The sequence below is a fragment of the Sinocyclocheilus grahami genome, unplaced genomic scaffold (assembly GCF_001515645.1).
Source record: "Sinocyclocheilus grahami isolate Dianchi unplaced genomic scaffold, SAMN03320097.WGS_v1.1 scaffold217.1, whole genome shotgun sequence".
Lineage (NCBI taxonomy): Eukaryota > Metazoa > Chordata > Actinopteri > Cypriniformes > Cyprinidae > Sinocyclocheilus > Sinocyclocheilus grahami.
The window spans coordinates 50,583-75,568 of NW_015505396.1; the positions used below are offsets into that span (position 1 = coordinate 50,583).

At 38.5% G+C, this 24,986-nt stretch overlaps 1 protein-coding gene across 3 annotated transcripts; it reads right to left on the reverse strand.

Moving 5' to 3' along the window:
• Nucleotides 1-3,419: 3,419 nt before the first annotated feature.
• On the reverse strand, nt 3,420-10,670 carry LOC107596306 (ETS translocation variant 5-like). 3 transcript variants are annotated; one of them, XM_016286999.1, is made up of 12 exons: nt 10,491-10,670; nt 9,158-9,291; nt 8,897-8,984; nt 8,736-8,783; nt 8,436-8,486; nt 7,001-7,124; nt 6,611-6,895; nt 5,924-6,213; nt 5,404-5,466; nt 5,034-5,272; nt 4,842-4,949; nt 3,420-4,678 (listed from the first exon to the last, which is right to left on the reverse strand). In XM_016286999.1, exons 2-12 carry the CDS (start codon nt 9,203-9,205, stop codon nt 4,445-4,447), a joined length of 1,578 nt encoding a protein of 525 aa, XP_016142485.1. In that variant the 5' UTR covers nt 9,206-9,291; nt 10,491-10,670; the 3' UTR covers nt 3,420-4,444. The 3 variants fall into 3 exon arrangements, with proteins under 3 accessions (XP_016142485.1, XP_016142486.1, XP_016142484.1); XM_016287000.1 differs by having other exon boundaries at nt 4,848-4,949; nt 9,158-9,295; XM_016286998.1 differs by having other exon boundaries at nt 9,158-9,295.
• Nucleotides 10,671-24,986: the final 14,316 nt, after the last annotated feature.

Below are 24,986 nucleotides of genomic sequence, written 5' to 3' on the forward strand. Positions count from 1 at the left end.
GCACGTGACTGACAGCGGTAGGGTGAGTTTGACCTCTTGTCACTGATGGAGTTTTGGTTCCTTGCCGCTGTCGCCTCTGGCTTGCTTAGTAGGGGACACTTCATTTCCAGCGATATCGTTGACTTGATTGCAAAGATATTATTTAAACTGAGCTGGATGTTGACATCACTGAATTCAATGAACTGTCTTTAACTGAAAAATGAGTGTTTACTATTGTCATTTTGCATTATTGACACACTATTTTCCTAATTAATGCTGTTCAGTTGCTTTGACACAGTCTGTATTGTTAAAAGCGCTATATAAATAAAGGTGACTTGACTTGACTTGACTTGACTTGTCCAAATACCCACACTTGCGGTCTTGAGAGCGCGTGCGTGCGACAGGAAGTCAGTGCGCAAGACTGTCCCAGGTCTTAAAAACGCCAGAGCGCAGTGCCCTTAAAGCACACTAAACCCACACTATCTCGAATACCGCTCCGGAGCGCTATTCGAGGCTTAGTGTATCCCATCATGCATCATGGTCTGGAACTAAATCGTGAGACTTTTTGCCGAGATCTCGCGAGAGGTCACGGAAACCTTTCCAATGCAAGTTAAATATTAATATAATAATTAGATATTACATATAATTTGGTAGAAAAACAGTGTTTTTACGTTTTATCGGTGCAAAGTTGAGCTGTGGTGATATTTATTTTGTACAACATTTGCAACTGCTTTTTATCACTTAATTAGAAGCACCACAAATTAAAATGGTCATGTTATAGGGACTACTGAACAGACATTTAGAAGTTGATTTTAAAATGCTAAGTATTTCAAATTAAAATGTAAATAAAGCTGTGTAAACACTTGCATTTTTACAACACTACAAGTGTGTCCCATCAGGAAATGAAAAGTTCGACACACACTTGTGGTCTTCGTGTTCACTTGAACACTTGGCCCAAATACAGGAAATACGTCATATAAGTAGTCAAGTGGTCAAGTGGTCAGACCGCAAGTGTGAGGACAAGGCTTTAGTTTCACTTTACGTCATAAAAATGACTAGCATGCGTACAGATTCTAGTTAAAAAAAAGTTAAATTAAATTACAGTTACTCAAATGTTAACTGCATTGTTAACTATTACAAAGGGGATTATATCTGAATATATTTTTTTTATATATCTGAATATTTTTTAGACATACAGATTTAATTGATTTATTTCCCAAATTATATATATATATATATATATATATATAATTATATTATATATATAATATATATATATATATATATATATATATGTGTGTGTGTGTGTGTGTGTGTGTGTATTTTTTAAGATTAATAGTTTTTTGTTGTTTTTTTCCCCAAGGCATTGTTAGATGCCAATGTCTCCTGTCATAGCTTTGCAAAAATTTGATTTCAAAAACACTATTAAACTGTTTATTATAATGATTTTTAAATCTGTATTCAACCACAGAACGATCTCAAACTAAAAACAGGTGATAAAGTCTTATTTTGTGGAAGCTATGCTTTATAATTAAATATTAATTCAAGTGATGAAGGGTTTTGAAAGTCTGACAGTAACTGTTTAACAAATACAATACCGTTATCAACCCATTTTTGAAAAAAAAACAAAGGTTTTATGTTTAAGTATTTCGAAGATGGATCTGACCTCCGTCCAAACCTCCGGCTTTCACGACAGTCCATCACGTCCCTCATCGCTGCTTTGAAGTCAGATTCTGACCGCGTCGCCGCCTTCCGCCATTTTCGAAAATGACGCCTCCTCTCGCGTGGCCTCATGGGATAGTAAAGTGTCCATCCTATGCATGCTACGGAATTCGGGCGGAAGTAGTAGGTCATCCGGGTACTTCTCGCCTACTGTTTTTCGAATACTATGAATTCGGACATACTACTCGCCTCGCATACTGTTTTTCGCCTGCTATATAGTATGGAAGTATGCGATTTCGGACGCAGCGCATGTTTTTATACAGTCTATGGTTTAAACGTTAGGTTATATACCTGTTATTTTAAATTATACATTTGTTTGGAGAAAAAAAAATATATGTTTGTAGATAAGCAGCCAAGAGAGAAGCACCTGCCTGTAAAAAAAAAAAACGTAATCTAAGTGGAATCTTACTGATTTCAAAATTGCATTGTAGAGTTATTCCCCTCTGACGTGAAATTCTGTATTCGGTGACGTACGTGCTTATATAACATCAAGCTGTCATTTACAGTGCAAACCACCGGTCGGCGCTATTACACTAAAAGTAGTCAGCAGCTCGTTTACTCAACCCAGGCAGCCACAAGAATCTTTGGAGGTAAGTAAGTTTTGGGCCGTGCCGGACGCTTCCTTCCATTCAGGATGTTTTTAGCCTGTATGAAAGTTATAACTTTAACTCACTTAAAAACAAAAAGTTCACTGAAAGGCTTTGGTGAGCCCAAAATGGTTCTTTTATAGCATATGCTGTTGCATATTACTGTAAGCAATATCACATGAGCAGGAGTGTGATGGTACTGAATATCTGCAGGGCTGCAGCTCTTTCCACAGATAATCACATCTGATATTAAACACAGTTGTGGGTGCGATATTGCTCTTGTACAACAATTTTCAGTCCTGGTTTGTCTGCCACTCAGCACCGTTCACACCCTGGAACTCCATGAACACATACAAACTGAGTGATACAAACAGTGAAACATCCCAGTGCCGTTATACTACATATAGCCATTCTTGGAACTCCACTTGGCCAATCAAATTTGAGAACTGGAACTGTTGTATAACTGTAAATATGACACTCAGCCCCTAAAGCAGAAGGATACATTTTAGGTATATGTAACTTTGCACATATAGTTCCTTTATGATGATCAGACTATATGATATTTTAATAACTCTTCAGTTCTCTGGCTCCACGAAACAAGGTCACCAGCAGGATTAAGACTAAGACTAAAGAAGACAGCAGAGAAGAAAGAGAATGAGCGTCACTCGGTTATGCAATACCCTGTTACTTTGCATCGCCTCGTTACACAGGCTTTGCTGGGTTACAGTTTTAGTGATCAAACTGAGAGGTTCCTGGAAAGATAACAGGCGCACGTAAATGAGATTCCTCAATGTTCCACATGGAATGTATAGTCCGAATGTAAAGGCTGAAACAGACTACACTAGACCATTATACATTTGTCGAAATTGTAAATGGTTACAGCAAAAACTGGGGATTGTACTCTAAAGGATTGAAGATCACACACTACCAGACTTTCAAGCTGTTTAGAACACAATAAATTAAAGGAATAATTAACCCAAAAATTTACATTTGCTGAAAATTTACTCACCCTCCATCTAGGCCATCCAATCTTTTTATCTTGTTTATCCCAAATACCTCTTATACCTCTTCTTATCTGGTCCAAGTTAAGTTATTAAATGAAACACACCAAAAAAAAAAGTAGCCACTATATCCGTTTATGAACGTTTATTTATCCTGTACCTTATGGTTTAGAAAATACAGATCTTGTACACCAAAACTGTACTTGAAACTTCTTAATGAAAGAAACGGTCTTCAAAAGACAATGAGACAAGAGTTTTATACACAGTGAAACAGAACTAGGGATCTATTGTACCCAGTACAGACAAATAAGGTTGACCGTGAAGGTGGAAAGAGCTTCTTGCCATGCTTGTTTACTGGCGAGCAGAGATCAGACAGCCTTGCTATAATCCTTTGGTAAACAGTTAAAGGTCGCGCAAGCATGACTGATCCTGAATCAGGCATTTCAGTCGTGATTTACCCCTATATCAAGAGCTGGTTTGCAATTTCACACACACCACTGTACAAAAAGAACAGATTAGAAGTGATAAAAGTCTGTTGTACAGCTTATACAATGCACTTCAATTCAGCTTTTGCAAAAATATACTCATAATATACATAGATTTCATTTTTCAATTCCCCTACCCTCTTTTTGCCCATTCGCCCCATATCCATAAAAATCACATTACAAAAGCAATTGAATTGACTATTTCTGAACAGTTATAAAGCATTATACTTGGCCAGCTTTGATAATCAAAGCTATATACACTCTGATAATGACAACACAGCCTGAGGTGCATGATTATGAATTGTCAGAAGTTGTTACAAATCTCACTAAAGCAGAGCATTGAAAAAAGACACCAGGCCCAATACACAAAAGCAGTGCACAAAAGCCATATTTTAAAATATACACTTATTTATATATATAAAATCAAAGGTTATACTGAAAAATACTGTTGTGTCCCTTTAAGTTTTTTGTTTGTAAATAATAAAAAAAATCCATCATGGAATCTGTGTAGTAACAAACAAACAATAAAAGTGTGGCAAGAAAGTCTGGTGACTTGTCAGCAGGCGCTACAGATTCCTCATTGGAGCGATTACAATTTGACATGAGCTGCACTTGAGTGCGAGGATTCATTTTAGAGTTTTTCTGGTCCACTCATTGGTGGTGAAGCAGTTCAGAAAGCATAATTTTCAGGAAAGGATGGCCCCACTAAGCACTGGTCCCTGACATCTGGATACGGGACACCGTTAGTCTCATCAAAATGTGAGAGCGGAACAGTGTCGTCCTCGGGAACCTGCAGCCCATCGGGGTCTGCTTTCAGACTGGGCCTCTGGTTATCAGGGAATGCCATGGAGAAGAGCGCATCGGGATCACACACAAACTTATACACATATCGCTCTCCAGCAACCTGCGTATGAGCAAGAGAAAGAGACATGTCTTAGGAAAACGTACTTGAGATAAGATGACATGTTCTGATGGGGCGTATTTGACTAACTACAGTTAATGAGGGAACTGCAATCTACTGATTAAGGGATTGAAAGAAGAAAAATGACATTGGAACGGGAACGTGCCTTTACCTTCTGCATGATGCCCTTCTCATAGTAGTACCGCAGCGAGCGGCTCAGTTTGTCATAATTCATTGCAGGCCTGTTCTTTTGGATGCCCCAACGGCGAGCAACCTTTTGAAAATGGTTGAAACGTTAATTCTGCTTGTTGGCTAAATAAATGGGCTATAAAGCCATTTGCTTTCATAACACACTGACCTCCTCTGGTTCAATGAGTTTAAACTCCAGCCCACGGCCAGTCCAAGCAATGAAGTGGCTGTTGGATGGGTCGTCCAGCAGAGTGACCAGGAACTGCCAGAGTTGCAGAGACCCCCTTCGTTGATACGGAGGACCCTCCCGAAAAACTCCACCCTCCTGCTTTAGCTTTCCCTCCAGGCGGTCTGGCACTACACATGCATCGTCATAATACATGTGGGATTCTCCATCATACCCAAAACCTGCAATTGGCAGCCAGGGGGAAAAAAACATGGATTTAATATGGACATAAGACTAATCAAAAGCTGTTTCTAAATAAATCATCTGCACCTCAAGGAAGTAGTAGATGAAACTAAACTGACAAAAGTCTTACCCTCACTGTTGGCACCATAGAAGTTTGCTGATTTGCCAAAAGATGACTGGCAGTTCTGTACTTCTGCAAGACAATTGAGAAATTGATAAAGTTAGATTAAAATAATAAATTAAAGAATACAATATAATATAAACTAAAGTTTTGGAGTTCAAGCTCATCAGAATTTTTTTTATTATAAAAAAATATATACAATACAAAGTTTGGGAGTAAAAAATAAGTCAGAAATTTTATGTTTATCAGATTTTCGTTGTCTCACTAATGGTACGGTCACGTATACTGTTGTCTGTTGAATTTTCGCACTCAATAAGAGTCACTTCAACAGGAATTTGAACTGGAATTTCACTGTGCAAATGATTGGTTGCACAAATTCATCATGTTGACCAACAGAAAGTGACAGTGTGAGCTGTGTTCTATATGTCGCTACACTATTGGCCTTTTGCCTGTGAAATTTCACCATTATGATAGTCTTACAGCCAACAGTACTTATTTTATACCAGCTCTCTGAGAGATGTACACCTACCTGAGTCAAAGCCGAAGTCTCTGGGCTCCTGTTTGATTGACATTTGGTGGAACAACGGTGCACGGGGAGGTCCCATATTTTGCACACCCTGTTCATTGTAACAGGGATCCACCATTTCCTTTTTGAATCCCTGGGGAGGCATTGGCACCAACGGCTCTGACATCTGGCGCTGATACGGGGGGCGGCTGTGTCGGGGAAAATGACCACGGGCTTGCGGGGGGTAAGGTGTCTGACAGCAGCCATCGGACTGAGGGAATGGCAGACAGGGCTCGGAAAGCTGCCGATGGAACCTAATGAAAAAGCAAGGCAAAATATGAGAAATTATGCGAGAAGGCATTATTCACAACACCATGGGCAACTGAGAGATCATGATGAGTTTCACGTCAAAGGGATAAGTCTGGTGTTAAAGCTCTTTTTTCCATTAGTCGAAGACTTGAATGGAATAAATATAGAACTGCATTCCAGGTCAGTGTGGCATCTTTAACAAGATAATACCCAATGAAAGGCTCAACCTCAGCTGATTACAGGCACTTTCAACAGGCACGAGCGGCTTAAGCAAGAGGTAAAGATAGAAATGAGGTTAGAAAATGATCACCGTGACCCAAAAAGTGATTACGAAGAGCCGGAAACAAAACATCCTAATAGTACGAAGCTATTTTTTCTAAGCAAGCTGCCATATATTCATACCTGTGGTCTGTGCTGTAGGAGGCATCTGGGTGATTGACAGGTGGGCAGGACACAGCAAAAGGTGGACTCTGACTGTGGAGTGGAGTCTGTGCTCTCTGATGTGGTGGTGTGGAGCTGTGGTTGGGACCAGGCAATAGTGGCGGTCCTTGTGTCTGAGTTTGGACTGGTGGCATCACTCTTTTTTGCACAGGGTGTATTGCAAGGGTGGAGGAGCCAAAGGGTGATGCCGGTGTAGAAGGAGGAGTGAGTGGCTTGTTAAAAGTAAATGGCTTCCTGTCAAAGGCACTAAAATTGAATGACAAAATAGAAATAAATATGATTCAGTGACATGGAGGGAGAGAAATAGGAAGAAGGGAAAGATAGGGAAAGGATAAGGAAATATATAGGTACCTGTAGCTATACTGGCACTTTTCTCCATATGGAGACAGTCGCTGCTCTTGTCCACACGGGGAAAACTCTCGGCTTGGGCTCGGTTCCCGCTTTACTTTAGTTTGAGGGAGTCCATGGAACATCACTAGAGTGAAAAAAAAAAAAGTCTCACAAATACCCAACAAAAATTATTCTTTAACTTGGAACCTACACTACTGGTCAAAAATCTGAAATAATTATGCTCACTAGTGATTCATTTATTTGATAAAAATACAGTAAAAACAGTAATATTTTTGAAATATTACAATTTGAGAAAAGAACGGTTTTCTACTTTAATAATTTAAAATGTGATTTAATTCTGTCATTGAATTTAGAGTCAGTTTTTGCCGCTTAATATTTTTGTGTTTTCAACATTGATAAATGTTTCTTGAGCACCAAATCAGCTTATTAGAATGATTTCTGAAGGATCATGTGACACACTGCAGTAATGGCTGTTAAAAATTCATCTTTGTCATCATACTTTAAATTGCAAAAATGTATCAATAAAAAATTAATAAATTACATTTAAAAATATATATTAAATAGAAAACAGTTATTTTAAATTGCAATATTTAATATTTTACTACATTTAAAAAAAAAAAAAAAATGCAGCTTCAGGGAGCATTAAAGACTTCTTTCAAAAACATTTAAAACAATCGTAATTGTTTCAAACTTTTGATCGGTAGTATAGCCTAGCATCATCTGGTGTCAGGTGTTTGAGGAATATGTAGTACTGACTACTAGAACTACTCCGTTTTAAAGGTGGAGTGGAAAAAATACCTTTCCCTCTAGAAAAGGAGGCTGCAAGTTAGAACTCACAGACTATCCTGTGATTCCTATGGAAAAAGGGCCCCACTCCCCAGCTGTGGTGAAAGAGGGGCCTGTGAGAGCTACAGGCATGATGCCAGATAAGGGGAATTGTGCCAGACAAACACACACACCCTCTCACACACAATTTCTATGCAAACACATCCATGTGCATTCACCTTCTACAATAAACACCATTGACACCATAGAAAATGCACACAATCAGACTTATTCAGAGCCAAATGGGAAGAAAAACTAACAAGGGAAACAGCCAGAGCACTGTTCACCAGCACATAATAACCAGAGTGTGTGTGCACCGAGGATCCAGCCCCATTAAAATGTCACCAAGCTGGAGGCTGCCGTGAGTTACAGCACCGCAGCGGCAGACTGGGCCTCACATGTGCACACACACTCACTTTATAGAAATCCCTAGGAATCGGGTTTGGCACAGAAACTTTTGGAATGAGGAGTTTTGAGATTCATTTAATTGATTTTCTTGGTTTCAAGGAGGAAGGTGCCAGGATTGCTGCTCAAATTCAAAGTCAGTTTCTATAATTAATAAAGGCAAGCTCTATAGGCTATTCTGCATGAATATTCAAAGAGCACTCACAGTTAACTGACTGGAAATCTGGAACAAACTGTTCGTCATCAGGTACCTGGGCTGCACATGGAGAGGGGAAACAAAATGATTGAATTATTTATAAAAATAAATTAAAAAGTTTAAAGGGAATATAAATAATATAAATATTTAAAGTGAATATAAATAATGTATATATTTAGATATGCCGTAATGTCTTCAAAAGAGATCAACAACGGGATGATGCATTAACAACCAAGTTGTGTTTTAACAGTAGTTATGAAATGTATTCCATAACCATGACTATTCTAGAGCTTTGGACTGTTGTCGTACCTTCTGCTATCCAAATCTCTTGTAGCTGGCTCAGATCTTGAAAGAGCTCTGTGGGACACAAAGATTGATTTGTGAATAAACAGCCTGATTTGTTTGGGCCGGAGTTAAATTATGTGCTTTAGACGGATCTAGATGGATTGATTGCATATTCATTTGTTTACCCTCTGTATCCTGTGCCAACTCGGTGTCAACAAACTTCCTTTTTCGCTCATTGAATGGTCTGCAAGACGGTTCCTGCATGTGAGACTTCTGTGTGTAAAAAAAAAAGAGACCAAGATCAAATAATGAAAGTTTGAACAAGTGATCAATGTTCACAGTCATCCAGTTTGGATAGATATGCTGCAGCTGTAGTAAAACATTTGAAAGCGAACAGTCACAAAAGTGAAGAAAAGGAGGCATGACAAGTTGAAGCAGAGACTTACTCTGGGGGGCACAATGAAAGGGACCTGCTGATCGTAAAACCCATCCATGTCGCTTGCTTCTCACGGCGGCCTAAGGGGCTGCAGCAGCAGGGAAAACGGGAATAAACAGGGATAAAGGGGGGTGATATTGTGGCCTGTCTGAGGAAGAGACGAGAAAAGTGGCACTTAGAGAAAGACACACACTCTGTCAGGATCTGATGCAGCTGTCAGTGAATGTCCCCGGGTCCTGACAGTCCAGGACCAACTGTCCCTTTGATCTGTGAAAACTCCAGCTAGCCTGTTTGTTTGTGTAACACTCACTCTCAGCTCAGATGAAGTGTGCTGCATTAGTGCAGGACACTTACACTCGCTCACCCTCTCCTTCTCGCTCTCACACAAACCATTTAAAGCTCACGGTACAGATGGGGGTCCTTACATAACCATACAGAGCCATCTGTTGCCCATGAGACTACCCAAGCCTCCATACTCAGAGTCTAAATAAATAAAAAAACTATAATATAGAAAATAAATAAGCAGCTTCATCTCTTAAAACAAATAAGGTTCAGAGAAAGACTGGAATAAAATAACGAAGCTTAAGCTATTCATCAGGCTTCATCCCACACGTGTGTTTATTTTCCCTGACGCAAGTGTTCAGGCCATAAAATCAGCTGCGAGGCCGAGAAAACACCTCACAGCCAACACCGCCTAACCTCTCTGGACCAAGAACTAATTAAACATCCATCGCTTAACATTATTGCTTCCTGAAGCTTATCAGACCTTTATAAAACAAGAGGAACGTGCGTCTGCACATTTCACGCTGAAAATGAAGAGTGTGCTTTTAAAGGTTTTACTGGCTATAATAAAGGCTGCCAGCGGAAACTATAGCTATTAAATAAGTAAATCGAGATTATAGCATTACAACAGCGAGTTAACAGGTATATAAGAACGAGTTCAAGAAGTTCAATCCCTCCCCCTTTTTTTTCCTCAACGCTTGTTTTTCTCAATGAAGTGAAATTGGATACTCCGTGCGCGCGACCCCGAAAAAACCTCAGTCGTTCCATTCATAAAAATACCAAACGCGCGAGGAGCACTTCATTAAACCGCATATAGATTTTGCAGAGCTCAAACTGCGATTATGACTGAGTTCAAAAAAGCTTTATAAAGTACTGAGAAAACAAACAGCGGCGAAATGTTTGCCAAATATGCGCACAAAGAAAATGGCGTGCGAGCCAGCAAAACTAAACGCTGCGTTTAAAGTAAACACAACTTTATAAAAATTAAAGCAAAATATTAATCTTGCATCGGGGTATAATTAAACAATACAAAACTAGAGCAGCGTGCAGAAAATACTCACCCAACGGTGATTAAATCCTTTGCCTGTATAAAAAGAGTGATTTGATCAATCCCAGAGAAAAGCCGTCTGCGTTTGAGATCTGTAATGGGTATCGCACTCAGCTTGACGCGACTGAAATTTTCTCAATGGGATCGCCTGCTTTACCGAGGGCATCGGCTTAACATTGTAGCTCACGCTCATTGGTTAGTTCCCCACGTCATTCAAGCGATTGACCAATGGCTGTCTCTATATTACCTACGCCATCATGAGGCTGCAGTCAGCCAATCAGAGCAGGTCTCTCTCCTGTTTTTATGAATGGCTGGGTTTCATTCAACAGCCAGATGTTTCTCCACCGCTAAGAGACTTTTAAAGGGCCACAACTGGGGCTCTCAACTTGCGATCCGCTCTGGCTTTCATTCTAAGTAATTTCTGAATATATATATATATATATATTTTTTTTTTTGAGTAATAAATAAAGGCTGTGAGTTTAGGCTATACTAACATAAAGTACAAACCCCAGATAAAAAAAAAAACGTACTAATTCTTTGTTTGATAGTGTCCATACTTAAAAAAAAAAATCGCGTAATAAAATAAATAGATAACAATATGAAAAAACAGAGAGAAAATGTTTACAGTGGAGTCTAGCTATTGCATTTTCGGTGCGAATATTGACTGGGCTTTGGAAACCACTGACCTCTATTTTGGGTGACAGAAGAGTGGACGTGTCACTGTGGACAATGGCTGGAATCCTCTGTGATAATCTCATTCTGGCCAATGAAAAAGTTCCTCACAACATCGCTGTTTTTGCTCACTCTTTAAAGCCAATTCGCAGATCACTTATATTCACACAAGGCTTAAAAACTGGCAAAATAATATACCACCTTATATCCCCAGGCGAGAGAGGCAGATTATAAAATCAGTGTTGCTGCCTGCTGGGAAACTCTACTGTGGGAGAATACTTTGTTGTCTGATCTATTATTCATGCCAGTCCCTCAAAGAAACATCTGCACATCAGACAGTGATCTCTGGTTTCCCCGGGTTACAACCTTAAAAACTTCAAAGCTAATATGTCTACTGTACTTATATTTCAATTCATTTAATTTAGGTACACAGCACAAATAATGTGAATTTGTGCTCTGCATTTAACCCATCCAAGTGCACATTCACAGCAGTGAACACACACCCGGAGCAGTAGGGAGCCATTTTTGCTGCGGCACCCAGGGACCAGTTAGGGGTTCAGTGCCTTGTTCAAGGGTCTCACCTCAGTCGTGGTATTGAAGGTGGAAGAGAGCACTGGTCATTCACTCCCGCCATTTACAATCTCTGCCAGTACCAAGTCTCGAACATGTGACCTTTGGATTATAAGTCTGACTCTCTAACCATTAGCCACAATCACAAATGTCTGATCACATTTGTGATCATGCACATCATGCACATTTGTGCATGATCACAAATGCATAGCTATGTATTGCTTAATTTGTTAATTTGTTGAAGGCCATAGAAGAATAAACACTTTCAGGGTTGTGCGATGCAGCATGGAGAGGTTTATAAGAGGTTTTTGTTTAAGGTCATATGATGCGATTTCAAGTTTTCCTTTCTCTTTGGAGTGTTACAAGCTGTTCGTGAATAGATAAGATCCCTAAATTTGCAAAGACTAAAGTCTCAAACCCAAAGAGATATTCTTTATAAAAGTTAAGACTGGTCCACGCCCTCCTAAATGTCTCGTTTAAACACGCCCCCACATGTCTAGGTCACGATGTGGGAAGATTTGCATAATGTCGCCCAAATGTTCATGCAAAGAAAGAAGGCGTAACTTTATTGTTGCTGCCACCGCCACCGCCATGTTGTGAAGATACTGGGCAACTGAGTGCGTTTCATTGCAAAAATACTTTGTTTGGCCTTCCAAAAGAGGACACGACTAGAAATCAGTGGTTAAGTTGTATTTACAACACTGTTCCAGAACAGTTTAACCCAAATATTCAGATGTGTGCAGCACATTTTATGGAGGACTGTTTCCTGATCCTGGGAGAGTAGACTACAATACCGGCTGTTCTGACTCACAGTCTGTAAGTACGTTTTCATATTTAAAGAATTTACCTCTGATGATTCAAACGTGAGTTTTTAGCAGTGTAGAGTAGCGCTTGTTGTTTGTCATTTCTCCGATCACAAATGCAGACATGGTTTTATGTTTACGCAGCGCGATGCAATGCTTGATTGTCACACGCTTGAGGTATTCGGCCAATCACAACGCACTGGATAGCTGGCCAATCAGAGCACACCTCGCTTTTCAGACCGATGAGCTTTGTAAAAATCGACCAATTTCAGAAAGGCGGGGCATAGAGGAGAAACAATAATGTACAATATGTGGAAAATAATGTGTTTGTTGAACCTTAAACCCCATAAACACATTTCAGTACACCAAATACACAAAATAATGTTCTTTTTTATCAACATCATGACCCCTTTAAAGAAAAGAAAGTATTTATAACCAAAATGTTCATAAATTGTTTATGCTTATCTTCAGTGCATAAAACAGAATAATCAGTTACATGTGCAGTCTGTAAACCCAGATTTCTGGATAATTCCCAAAAACAGACAAACAACAGTCTGCTCAAACAAAGAATCATAGGTTTTCTTGTCTTTTTGTTTTAACAATAAAACATTCACAGTGCAGGTTGGCTTTTTCAAAAGCTATCTGGAGTTTAGTATGAGCTAACATATAAATCCAAAGGGTTCAGTTATTTTTTCTTGTAGTTGTATTATAGGGTATAATTAGTTTAACATAATCACTAATATTGTTTATTAGACAAAATATTTGTGCGAGAATGAAAAATGGTGTGCACTCCTGTTGTGTTGATGGCAACATGAATGTTACACCCCACTGTAAATAGGTGAGTCATCTTTCAGCCCTTTCGCTCTCTCTCTTACTCACTCTTTCTCTCTCTCAATCACACACACACACACACACACACACACACACACACACACACACACACACACACACACAAATGCAGGCCTCCTCAAAGAGAAAAGGAGCCTAGACTTCTAAACAGCAGTAAGAGGGAATCCAAGCAAGTACATACTCATTTAGTGATGTGTCTATGCAACTTCATTAGGTTGTAACAATAACACATGAACAGAATGACAAGCTTTATCAAGGAAATCATTCAAAAATCCCATTTACATCGTCTCCTGCAAGAAACAAATCAGGACAAAATGTAATGAAAGCCTTGGCTCTCAGCTGTAGTTCTTAAAGTCAGCATGAAATGAAAATTCACCCTTCATCTTTTTTTCTAAATGCAAGCTATTGATATTATTGTAAACAATTCACACATTCGAAAACATTCAAGCATGAAGGTCCACTCCTAAACATGACTGTTGCTGGGATGTACACAAATCATATGAAAACATACAGATGAAATTGTACAAATTCACATAGATTAGCCACCAACTCACTAGTTACAAATGCCCATGAAATTGTGTTAAAATATCATAATTTGACCTTTCTGTGAAATGACAGACTTCTTTATGGTGATGTAGCTGGACTTCTCCAGTCATTTAGTTCATTTAAACTTTAGTTCACTCCACCTTTTCTTACAATCAACTGCAATTTCACATACAGATCATGCAGTCAATAACTGATGGATGGAACCAAGTCTCTATAGCCTACATTTTTTGTTTCACCATGATGTACTTCACAATACAGAAGAAAAGATATGTTGCTACTTCCATTACATCACAACTTTAACAATATCCCAGACACCAGCAAAATCATTGACTATTTTTTTTTTAAATATAGAAAAACCAATCCATAAACTGCTTGAGGGTTGATGTCCCTGTCAATGAATGCTAAACAACTTCATTAAACTGTGAGAGTGCTCCTCATAACCTGAAATTAAACAGGTTGCCACAGCTTTTAACAGCGTTCCATGCGACTCGCTGCGAGCCCACTCTAAATATAGCTCTCAAAAGCCTCTATTATATAACAATATGCTCTAAATTCAATTCAAATGGCACCATGCTGCAGTACCGAACATATCTGCTTCTTCTGCACGCTGTAGCCAAAGCAACTTCACATTTCTGTTGAGTCATAAGCATTCTATTCATGAACGTTCATCTCTGACTCATGCCGAGGTTGAACTTTTTGTCTGAGATCGGAAAAGCAGTATGTTATTAATTGACTGTTAATATGTTACAGAGCCTTGATCTGCTGTTGTGCTGGGTGTGAGTCACAGTGTTTGTTGTCTTCTTCGGGGAGAGCTAAATTCATTTCACAGTCCCTAGTGTGTCATACCATACAGGATACATCAAACCTGTGATTGCCTAGTGCTCCCTGTAATTGAAGGGAACGATTCGCTTTCATTCAAAGCTGTAATTTTGAAAATCTCTCTGTGATTGATGATGGACGAGCGTGGTTATGTGAATGTGTGTAAAGGGATATGAAAGCACTTAATCAAATAAATGCAACAAATGCTTGACAGTAAAAATAATGACATTTACGAGACAGATAACATACACAAAACAGTTTTTTAAATCCTAATGATTCAAGTAATTCTAAATTGTAAAAATGTGAAATGCAGGGTTAGGTTACTTTATAAAAAAAAAACACTGAGAAAGACTGAGAGACTAGAGATTCATCAAAATCTATAAAACTAATGAGTATCTATAAACCAGTGCACTTACACACACAAAAGTCCTATTTTTTCATTCTCTGCATTTCTTCTCTGCTCTTGTTTTTTAATCTAGCTTTCTAATAAACCTTGCATTGTATACTATGAATATTGTTGGCTCTTTGACACTTATGTTCCACTATTGTAAGTTGCTTCTGATAAAAGCATCTGCTAAATGCAAAAATGTAATTGTAAGTATCTAAACAGAGTGGTTAAAAATGTAGCTAAGTGACTTTGCTAAGACACTTTTTGCCTCTTTTCCTTCCATTGGGGACTTTACATTTCTGTCACGTTCATTAAAACAGCAACAGCGTTAAGAGGAGCTGTTAAAAGAATCTGAATCAAGCAAATTTATTTTCACTTCTCTGTTCTTCTGCATTTTCAATGCGTCTTCTCAGGCTCATTTACCATGGCTACAGCTAACACCTACCCACTTCTGCAACCTGAACCTCTGAGGATCCTGTAGCCATGGAGATACCTTGGTCATGAGAGAGAGAAAGAGCACAAGAGAGAGAGAACAGAGCTGACTCATGGAACTACTAGATTTTCAAGAGGCAGAGTGACCCACAAAGCAAAAATAGCTTCGTGAAGACAAAAGAAATGCAATCGTTTATAACAATCATTTAAGAAAGACACCTTTGAAATATAATATAAAAGACTCTTTGTAGTTTTTTTGTTTGTTGTTGTTTTAATAGCTGATGCGTGTCACTTTATTTCACAGATACGACTGGATGCGTAGGCTTTCTGTGAAAGTTCTTCGGTGACTACGAAAATAGACTGCATGAGACATGTCCTAGTTGTGTCACCACCTAAAATAACTGTGACTTAAAATATCGGCGTATATGAAAGTATAAACCTGTTGACTAGCATTTCCAGGAGGTGGTTATTGTTAAAAACTAAAAATAGCCAAATAAACAGATTTGTCAATGTCCAGAACAACCTCTCATATGTCTATCACTCAATTTCTGTCTGTCTCACTTGGATGGGTGTTTCAGAGGCGGTCTCTTCACACCATATCTCCATTGTCATTCCTCTATTTGAATCCATTTACACCCTCACCAATGGTCTTGTGTTGAGGGCTGCTGGTTTTCACGCATGCTGATGAAGCCAGGGAGGGCACCGTGTTGGCTGGGCGGAAGACTGTTGGCTGCCTGGGGGAGGAGTATGAGGTAGGTGTAGGAAATGCAAGTAAACACATTAAGCCCACAGGGCTCCAGCAGTGTTTAGAGTGAGATCAGGAGCTCAGGAGGGTCAACAGCTACCCCAAAAGCGTTAGAGCCTCTGTCAGAAACATCAACCCCTTCCCCCAAAACCTTTGTCCCAAATGCAGCTCAAAGCTGATTGAGTGTGTGGGGACTCAGCTTTGGCTAATAGACTAAACCAAAGCAGGCCAGCTGCCGTGCCGATGTGTCTGAACGGTTGCTATGCCTGCTAGCTTTAAGCAAGCTTCAGGGTAACTGGAGCATAATAGAGATGGGAGTTCAATGCATGCAGTCAGATAAAAACACATGGAAACACCAATTTTGTTCAAAAAGAGTTTTAAAACATTTTTTTTATAAGTAGCAATTTTTGCAACTCTGCTAATACTGGGACATCAAGAGTTTAAACCTTAATTTGTGTAATTGATCATTATTCTCTAGAAATAAAAATCAGCAAACAGAAGTACATCCTAAGTAAAAAGTTGTAATAAATTCTAAAATTCCCATATTGGGTAACAACAATCACTCAGTATAGGGTCTAGATGGGACCACAAGTTTGTGATATCTGGTAGGAGTTATTGAGCAGTAATGAGACGAGACAGTAATAACGAATCTCTCTTCTCCTTTAGCTTTTTTACTCCTCCTTTTAGCATGACCTCAACAGTACAACGTCTGGTTCAAAATAGCAGTCCGTAACACAACATTACTCACGAACATAACAAAGTTGGTTTGAAATTATCGATAAACATTTTTCTTAATTTAGTGTTTTATTTGAATTTTATTTTTAATGATATTTGATCAATTGAGTCATTATGCTTTGCACGTTGACTATACCAACCATTTTTAAACTGATTCATCTGAAACTGAAAATAGAAACTGTTGTAACAAGAACAAGTTAAAACATGTTACAGGCTTTATTCAGACACATATACAGTAAAAAATAAAGGGAAATAGTTTATGGTAACAGGGATAAATAGTTGAATAACCTGAATGTACCAAGTTCTAACTTGTATATTGATGTTTTTTGTTTCTTCGTGTGCGTCACAGTTTGCTAATGTTGTATGCTGAATATTTGAGTGATTAAAATAAAGTATAATTTTTTAAAGGGGTCATATGATGCTTTTTTAAAGATCATTATTTTGTGTATTTGGTGTAACAGAATATGTTGACATGCTTTAATGTTCAAAAAACACATTATTTTTAAAATACTGTACATTATTGTAGGTCCTCTATGCCCCGCCTCTCTCAAACGCTTCGTTTTCTACAAAGTCCCTCCTTCTGACAAGCGCAGTCTGCTCTGATTGGCCAGCTGACCCAGTGCATTGTGATTGGCCGAACACCGCAAGCACTCGTCGGAAATGTAACGCCCCTTACCATAATCGCGAGCTTCATCTTTCAAAATAAATGTAAAGATAGAGCCTGAAAGGGGAACAGAGTCTCGTGACAGACACAGTGATGAAGCTGCGTTTGCAGTACACAAGCCACCGTTAAGACAGCTGACTAGACTGTGATGTGACCCTCTCTCTCTCACTCTCTCACACACACACACACACACACACACACACACACACGATGCGCAAAACTCTGCATTTGAACAGTCAATAGCAAATACTTAAAACTACAAAACAACAAAACAGCTGATTCAGAAGGGTCAGAATTACCTCCTCTCCTAGGTTCACGAAACGGTCATCCATAAAATGCATTGCTGTTCTGTTGTAAGTCATCTTAAAGATTCCTAAATGCATCTACTTCTGGAAGGCCAAATAAAGTGCTTTTGCTTTCGCCTAGAAACACACAGCGTCTCCCTGACATGGCTGCTTCAACACTAACTGCAGTTACTGAAACCACGCCTTCTTTCTTTGCGTGCACATTTGGGCGGCATTATGCAAATATTTCCATATAGTGAGGTAGATATGTGGGGGCGTGTTAGAATGAGCCGTTTTAGGGGGGCGTGGCAGAGTCTTAACTTTGATAAAGAATATCTCTTTGGTTTTGAGACTTTAGTCTTTGCAACTTCAGGGATCTTATCTATGCACAATCAGCTTGTAACACTCCAAAGAGAAAGGAAAACTTGAAATCGCATCATATGACCCCTTTAATGAACAGAAGATCAACAAACTATTTAAAAATATTTATAATTTTAATTGAATAAAATAGGGAAGGACAAGGGAATGTGGGACAGGTAAAAATTACCATTTTTAATGGTTACAGACATTTTCTGATTTTTTTTCTTTTTCTGTAAGATACCTAATGCATCTCTCCATGGGTTTCATGCTTTAGCTGCATTTAAAAAATAAAGGGGGACCAACTAGACTTGAATTTGTGGAAATTAGTGGAAATTGCCTTACATTTAGCTTAGTTTTTGCCATTAGCTTTAGTTATGTCTTTATTGCTTACTTTCTCTCATCTAACAGACACACAGAGTTAAAAAAACTGCCCTTTTTACCTAGTTAAGAGCTACCGGTAGGACAATTATTAAGCCAAAGAGTATAATGTGTGATGTTGGAGTGTATATCAGCAGTTATTGTATGTAAGAAACATACAAAAAAAAAGTCTGAGATAGATAATAGACAATAGTGTTACCTAATAGATAGTGTTTACTGTGGCCACTAAAACTGCACGGCAATCAGATGTGTTTCTTTTTTTAATTAGCATACAGTGCACACTGAATGCCTTGCCCAGGCTAGTACAGTCTCCTTTCCTCAGTGAAACCTGTGTTGCACAACCATGTGTTTCTGAAGGTCTGGCAACCATGCCTAACTTACATTTTTATAATAACAAGACACCACTGTATCCTTGAGAAAACTTTCACAGACTATTACAAACTACAGAATGTCCAATTCGTTATGCCCATGCTTAGTAAGAAATAAATACAATGATCGCAACTGTCCATTTGAATGAAAAGCCATACAACGACTCTGTCTTCACTTGGCACAGGGCATTTTTTACAAGTTCCTTGCCACACTCCACCAGTGTGCCCCTGATGACAGATGGCATTTCACAATAACCTGCCAGTGCTCCAGTGACGCAGAGTTGTTTTGATGTTGCTATTTGATCTTTTTTACAATGTGGTGGATGAAAATGTCAGCTCCGCATTATTCTCCGCACTACGAGAGAAATAAAAAAATAGGCATGTGGATCAGGAAGGAGAAGAGGAGGAGGAGGAACAAAAATGGATGAAGAAAAGAGTTAAAAAAGAATACTGTCTACAGTTAAGTGACCTTTTCAATTCGAGGCGAGAAGTTGTGTTGAGGTGATGTTCCGGTCACCTCTGATAAAAGATGGCGGTGATTGGCTTGTAAAGGTCTCAAACATTTTCTACTCACAAAGAACGCATTACTTCTTACTGAGTATGTCATGAGTGTTTCATGTCATAACAAACTATAACTGTAAAGTCAATTATTTTGTTACCTGTACGAGATGCTAGTGTAGTTCAATGCTGAAAGATATAACAACTTAAACATTAAAAATAAGGAAATATGACAATAAAGGAGTACAATAAAAAAGTAGACAGCCTGTCTTAAAAAACAGTGCCATCAGCATGCTGTCAAATTTCCACTGACCTTTAGACCATGCCATCAGCAAAACACACACACACAAACATACGGTTATCCGAAATCAGGGAGTCAACCTTTTCAACTTCATCATTGAATATTCAATCACTGTGATGGTTTGCATGGAAGGTCAGTAACCCTATCAGCTACTGCCTATGAGAAAATGATTGGCTGACACTTTACTCAAATACAAGAATGATTACAGCTACTGACCTGAAATAGAGGTGTGTGGTCATTCCCTTATATGCTCTGTTATGTGGACTGTAACATGACTGAAATTTTATCACACATGGGGTCTATAGTGGAAGAATGCCAGTTCATTGTCGACCTGCTTCACTCCACATACTGACACAAGTGTGAAACATGTTAACACAGCAAATTCTATAATGCGGGGTGAACTTTAAACATCATAATATTCACTTATCGTGGATTGCACAGTCTCAGAATCAGGTTTTAGCCAGGGTTTTTTTTTTTTTTTTTGCTTATAAGGAATACTGCGGGTTTAATAACTGACAACATGTGTGGCATAATGTTGATTAGCACACACAATTTAGTTTTCTCTTATGTTCATCAAGCCTACATTTATTTGATCAAAAATACAGAAAAAAACAGTAATCTTGCCAAATATAAAATAATGGTTTCTATTTTAATATACTTTAAAATTACACTTTACAATAAGTTTCTATTTGTTAACTATATTGAATGCATTAACTAACAATGAGCAATACAATTGTTACTGTTCATTGTTAGTACAAGTTAGCTCAGGTCCATTAACAAACATTAATAGATACAAATTTAAATTTTAATAATGTATTAGTAAATGTTGAAATCAATCATTAACTAAGTATTTTCCATTGTTAGTGTATGTTTACTAATATAGTTAACTAATGTTAACAAATGGAAATGTATTGTAAAGTGTTACCCATATTTTCTAAAACACTTACATGAAAGTTGCACAATAGAAGATCAACAAAATTCCATTATTGAGCAAGGACATAAATATCACACTCATTTTAGTGCCTTATTCTGATTCACTACAGTAATACTATTAATGAGATGTCGAGTTGGAGTTTGCGGGGAAATTCCATGGCTATTTAATTTGCTTTTGCATGTTTATGTCATGTTTGTATGTTTCTACGATAAATGCTGTTCAAACTAGTCAGCTAGCAAGCTTTTATCATGGACATTTCTGAATGAAGACCTTGGTTGACCCTTTGGGAATCAAACTCAAACTGCAAAGAGTCAAAATGGGAAAGTGACAGAACTCTTGCCAATTAAAACAAGATGCGAACCACATACAACACCAAGTGTGATAGTTAATTGCTCAGATTGCATTTTTCTGAAATATGCTTTGTTAAAAATGTTTCTTACTGTCTATGTCCACTTTGATGCAGTGATCATGGTAGAGATTCATGGTGCTGATGTTAAATAACTACTCCATAAGTGACATGCAATTTTATGTTTCAACCACAAATGGCAATAGAGAGACAATTCAGGCCAAAGTTCCATAACAGCAATGCAGCTTAAATTCTTCTGTTAAAACCTATTATTTGAATCCATAAAATTAACATTATGCCGTAAGTGCTATCGACTGAACCTAACTTGTGTTAAGCCCTGTTTGAATGAAAATATTGCATTGAACTTTACAGTAATTGTTTTAGAATTATTTTTTAAAACTGCCCCGGGGACTTTTGATATTATGTTTCATCAAGTGCTAAAGATCAGTTTTGCAGACAAAGGCTAAATGACAAGTATTCTTCTGAAATCTACTCTCAGTAAAACAGGCAGAAAAAGAAAGTCAGGTTGGACATGTGGTAACAGGCTTGGTTTCTTTCACGTTCATGTTGAGGTGACTGGACTCATCATGAAACCCAAATGTGTGACCATCTGTGCTTATGTACTTATGTACTGCCATCTCTATTAGTGCCTGTAGGCTCACATAACACTCTCCATTCATAATAGCACATGTATTGTGTAATGTCATTAAAATATACCTCTGTTTCACATCAAACATCCCCATGTTAGTCTATATATTACATTGCTCAAAAAGCCGTATGCAAATTGATCTCTCACTTTTGAGTTAATTTGAGAGAACTCTGTGCTAAAAATAACAGATTTGGATGGATCCACACAGAGCATGTTGCAGCCCAGTAAGACTAGATATGTTTTTTTGGTGATGGATGAGCATTCCCTCGAGCCAATGTCAGTGAGAGAAGGCAACACAGCTTATGTAATGTTTATGTTGCTTTTGCCAACAAAGAAGAGTTAGAGGGTCTATGAAAGCACTCCTCCATTTTCTGCATGTCATTTTCTGGTTCTAGAATGCTCAAAAACACTAATTATAAAACTGATTCATCAATACAGCATAACAATCTTGGTATACACCTTTAGATAATAACTGCTTTGACTTTTTCACCATAGCATAATTAGTTTTATTTAGTTAGCCTCAGAATCTAGACTACTGTTCAAAAGTCTGAAGTCAGTAAGATTTAGTTTGGCAAGGATGCATTAAATTGATCAAGTGACATTAATAATGTTACAAAAGATTTCTATTTCAAATAAATGCTGTTCTTTTGAACTTTCTGTTCAACAACGAATCCTGAAAAAAATGCATCGGGGTTTCCATAAAACAGTTTTCAACATTGATAATAATAATAAGAAAAGTTTCTTGAGCACCAAATCATCATATTAGAATGATTTCTGAAGGATCATGTGATATTGAAGATTGGAGTAATGGCTGCTGAAAATTTGGCTTTACCATCACAGGAATAAATCACATTTCAATATATATTAAATAGAAAACAGTTATTTTAAATTGGAAAAATATTTCACAATATTAATGTTTTTACAGTCTTGTGTTTTTAAAACTTTCGAATGCGTGTATCTTCTAAGAATGATACTCAATGAATTTGCTTAGTAAAATAAAGATCTAATGAAAATGTGTGATTATATTTTTATTATGTGGTAAATGTTTTATAAAAGCAACAAATGCAAGGCTGTTCTATGACTAAAGGGGTTGCACGCATGACACACAGACCTTTTGATATTTACAACATAGACATCTCATGTGCTGTCATTGCTTAAATATTCTTCTCTTTTCTGAGGTCTCCGTAGCCACCCAGATCCAGTCTGGCACTTAGAGACGACCTCTACAGCTCTGAATGTCAGCGGAGATCATGTCAACTAGATGAGCCCCAGAAACAGATCCCCTGTGAAGACCTCGTCACCTCGACGCCATCGACACACGGTCACGGGAACCAGATGAGTCCTCTGCACAATTAGCTATGACTTGTGTTAGCTTGGAATTAAACCACGCCATGCTGGTTTCATCTGGCCAGAGAAGAACTGGGCCCCCTAATGAGTCTGAATTCTCCCAAGGTTTTTGTCCTCCATTTCTGTCACCGAAGGAGTTTTGGTTCCTTGCCACTATTGCCTTTAACTTGCTTAGTTGGGGACACTTAGTTTCTGGCAATATTGCCGACTTTATTGCACAGATACTATTTGAACTGAACTGAGCTGGATGATGACGTCACTGAGTCAATGATGAACTGATTTTAACTGAAAATTTGAGTGTTTACTATATTGTCCTCTTGCATTATCTACACACCATTTTCCTGTTTAATACTGTAAAGCTGCTTTGACACAATCTGTATTGTATATGCACTATATACATAAAGGTGACTTGACTTATGAGGTAAAGTATACAAGTAAAACTTTTATTTCTAAATGTATTTTCACCAGTTTTATACTATAATAAAACGCTGATTGTGCAGTCACTTTTTTTTGTGATGCAGCTTTATCCATGTGGCCATTTCTATTATGAGCACTAACCATCTCATTCAATGAAGAGTGAAAATTAAATGTTGCCTGGTAACCACAAAGAGCACTTTCCTTAAAAAGTAGGTGTTGATGTAATCAACAAAGCACAAAAAGCGTTGTGCATTAAACAGCGGATTCGCTTCACAGTACTATTGTTATTTTCTCACATAACAAACCCTATTAAAGAATATCTGGAACAGTAATCCGTTCTTTAGCCAGATCTTCGACGGTTTCAACGGGACATCCATAACTGTGATTTCTGCACCCTGTAATGGGGGATATTTCTGTCTAGACTGATAAACAAGCTGGATGAACCAAGGTCATAATATTTAAGTAATGCTCTACTGTTAAACACATGATGTCTAGGTCCTCAACACCACAAAGGGAACATTCTGTCCAACGATGTCTTTAAAGCATTCTACACTACAAAGTGCCTTTAATCTAGAGTGAAGAAGAAAGGGAGGGAGAGAGGTTGAGAGGGAGAAGGGTTGCTAACGGGGAGGGTCATCAGCGAGAATCAAGACAATACCGCTCCCTACTGTTTATAAAAATAAATGTTTTTAGAAACTTTCTTAAAGGTGACATATCATGAAAATCTGACTTTTCCAGGTTTTAAGTGCTATAATCAGGTCCCCAGATGAACCCAGTAACTTTGTTTTGGTAAGCCTTTTTCTGCAAGCGCCTGAAAAAACGAGCCCGTCTGATTTCGCTCCTTTGGTGACGTGGCAAAGGAATCTCATTATAATATTACCACCCTTTATATCATATTTTACCTCTAATACACCACTATGTCCAACTGCTTTGAGCACACGCACGACTTCCGGTGCGTGAGGCGTGTATGCGCTCTGGCGTAGTTTACGTTAGTGGGTGTGTTGTCGCGGGAGGAGCAAACGACAGACACCGTTTATTAACAGAAAATAAACAAAGTGTCCAGAAAAAAGGGAATGAATGAAGGGTCCAAAATAAACAGGGGATCTGGTGTCCTCGTCATGCTGCGGGGTTCGTGAAGGGAAGGGCAGTGGTCAGGAAGGAAGGGTCCAGGTAAGGTGTGGAGTCCGGCGGCCGCACACGCTCCCCTCTCCGGTCCGGGGCGCGAGGGGCGGCGGCTTCGTCCTTCTCTCTTGCCCACGGCGCTTGAAGGGACTAGACGACCCAGCATCCTTGCCCAACGGCCGTGTAATGGGTGCGGTTCTCGTCCGGACTGCGGGTCCGGCAGCTCACGACTGGCGTCATGGGAGTCCCTCTACGCACCCCTCCTGGACCCACGAGGACACC

Excerpts from the sequence above, each read along its gene's own strand:
- LOC107596306 (XM_016286999.1), bottom strand. The coding sequence starts at position 9,205 with ATGGATGGGTTTTACGATCAGCAGGTCCCTTTCATTGTGCCCCCCAGA. Across the intron at positions 6,896-7,000 it reads AAGTGCCAGTATAGCTACAG|TGCCTTTGACAGGAAGCCAT; the intron begins GTACCTATATAT and ends ATTCAATTTTAG. Across the intron at positions 5,273-5,403 it reads CTATGGTGCCAACAGTGAGG|GTTTTGGGTATGATGGAGAA; the intron begins GTAAGACTTTTG and ends TGCCAATTGCAG.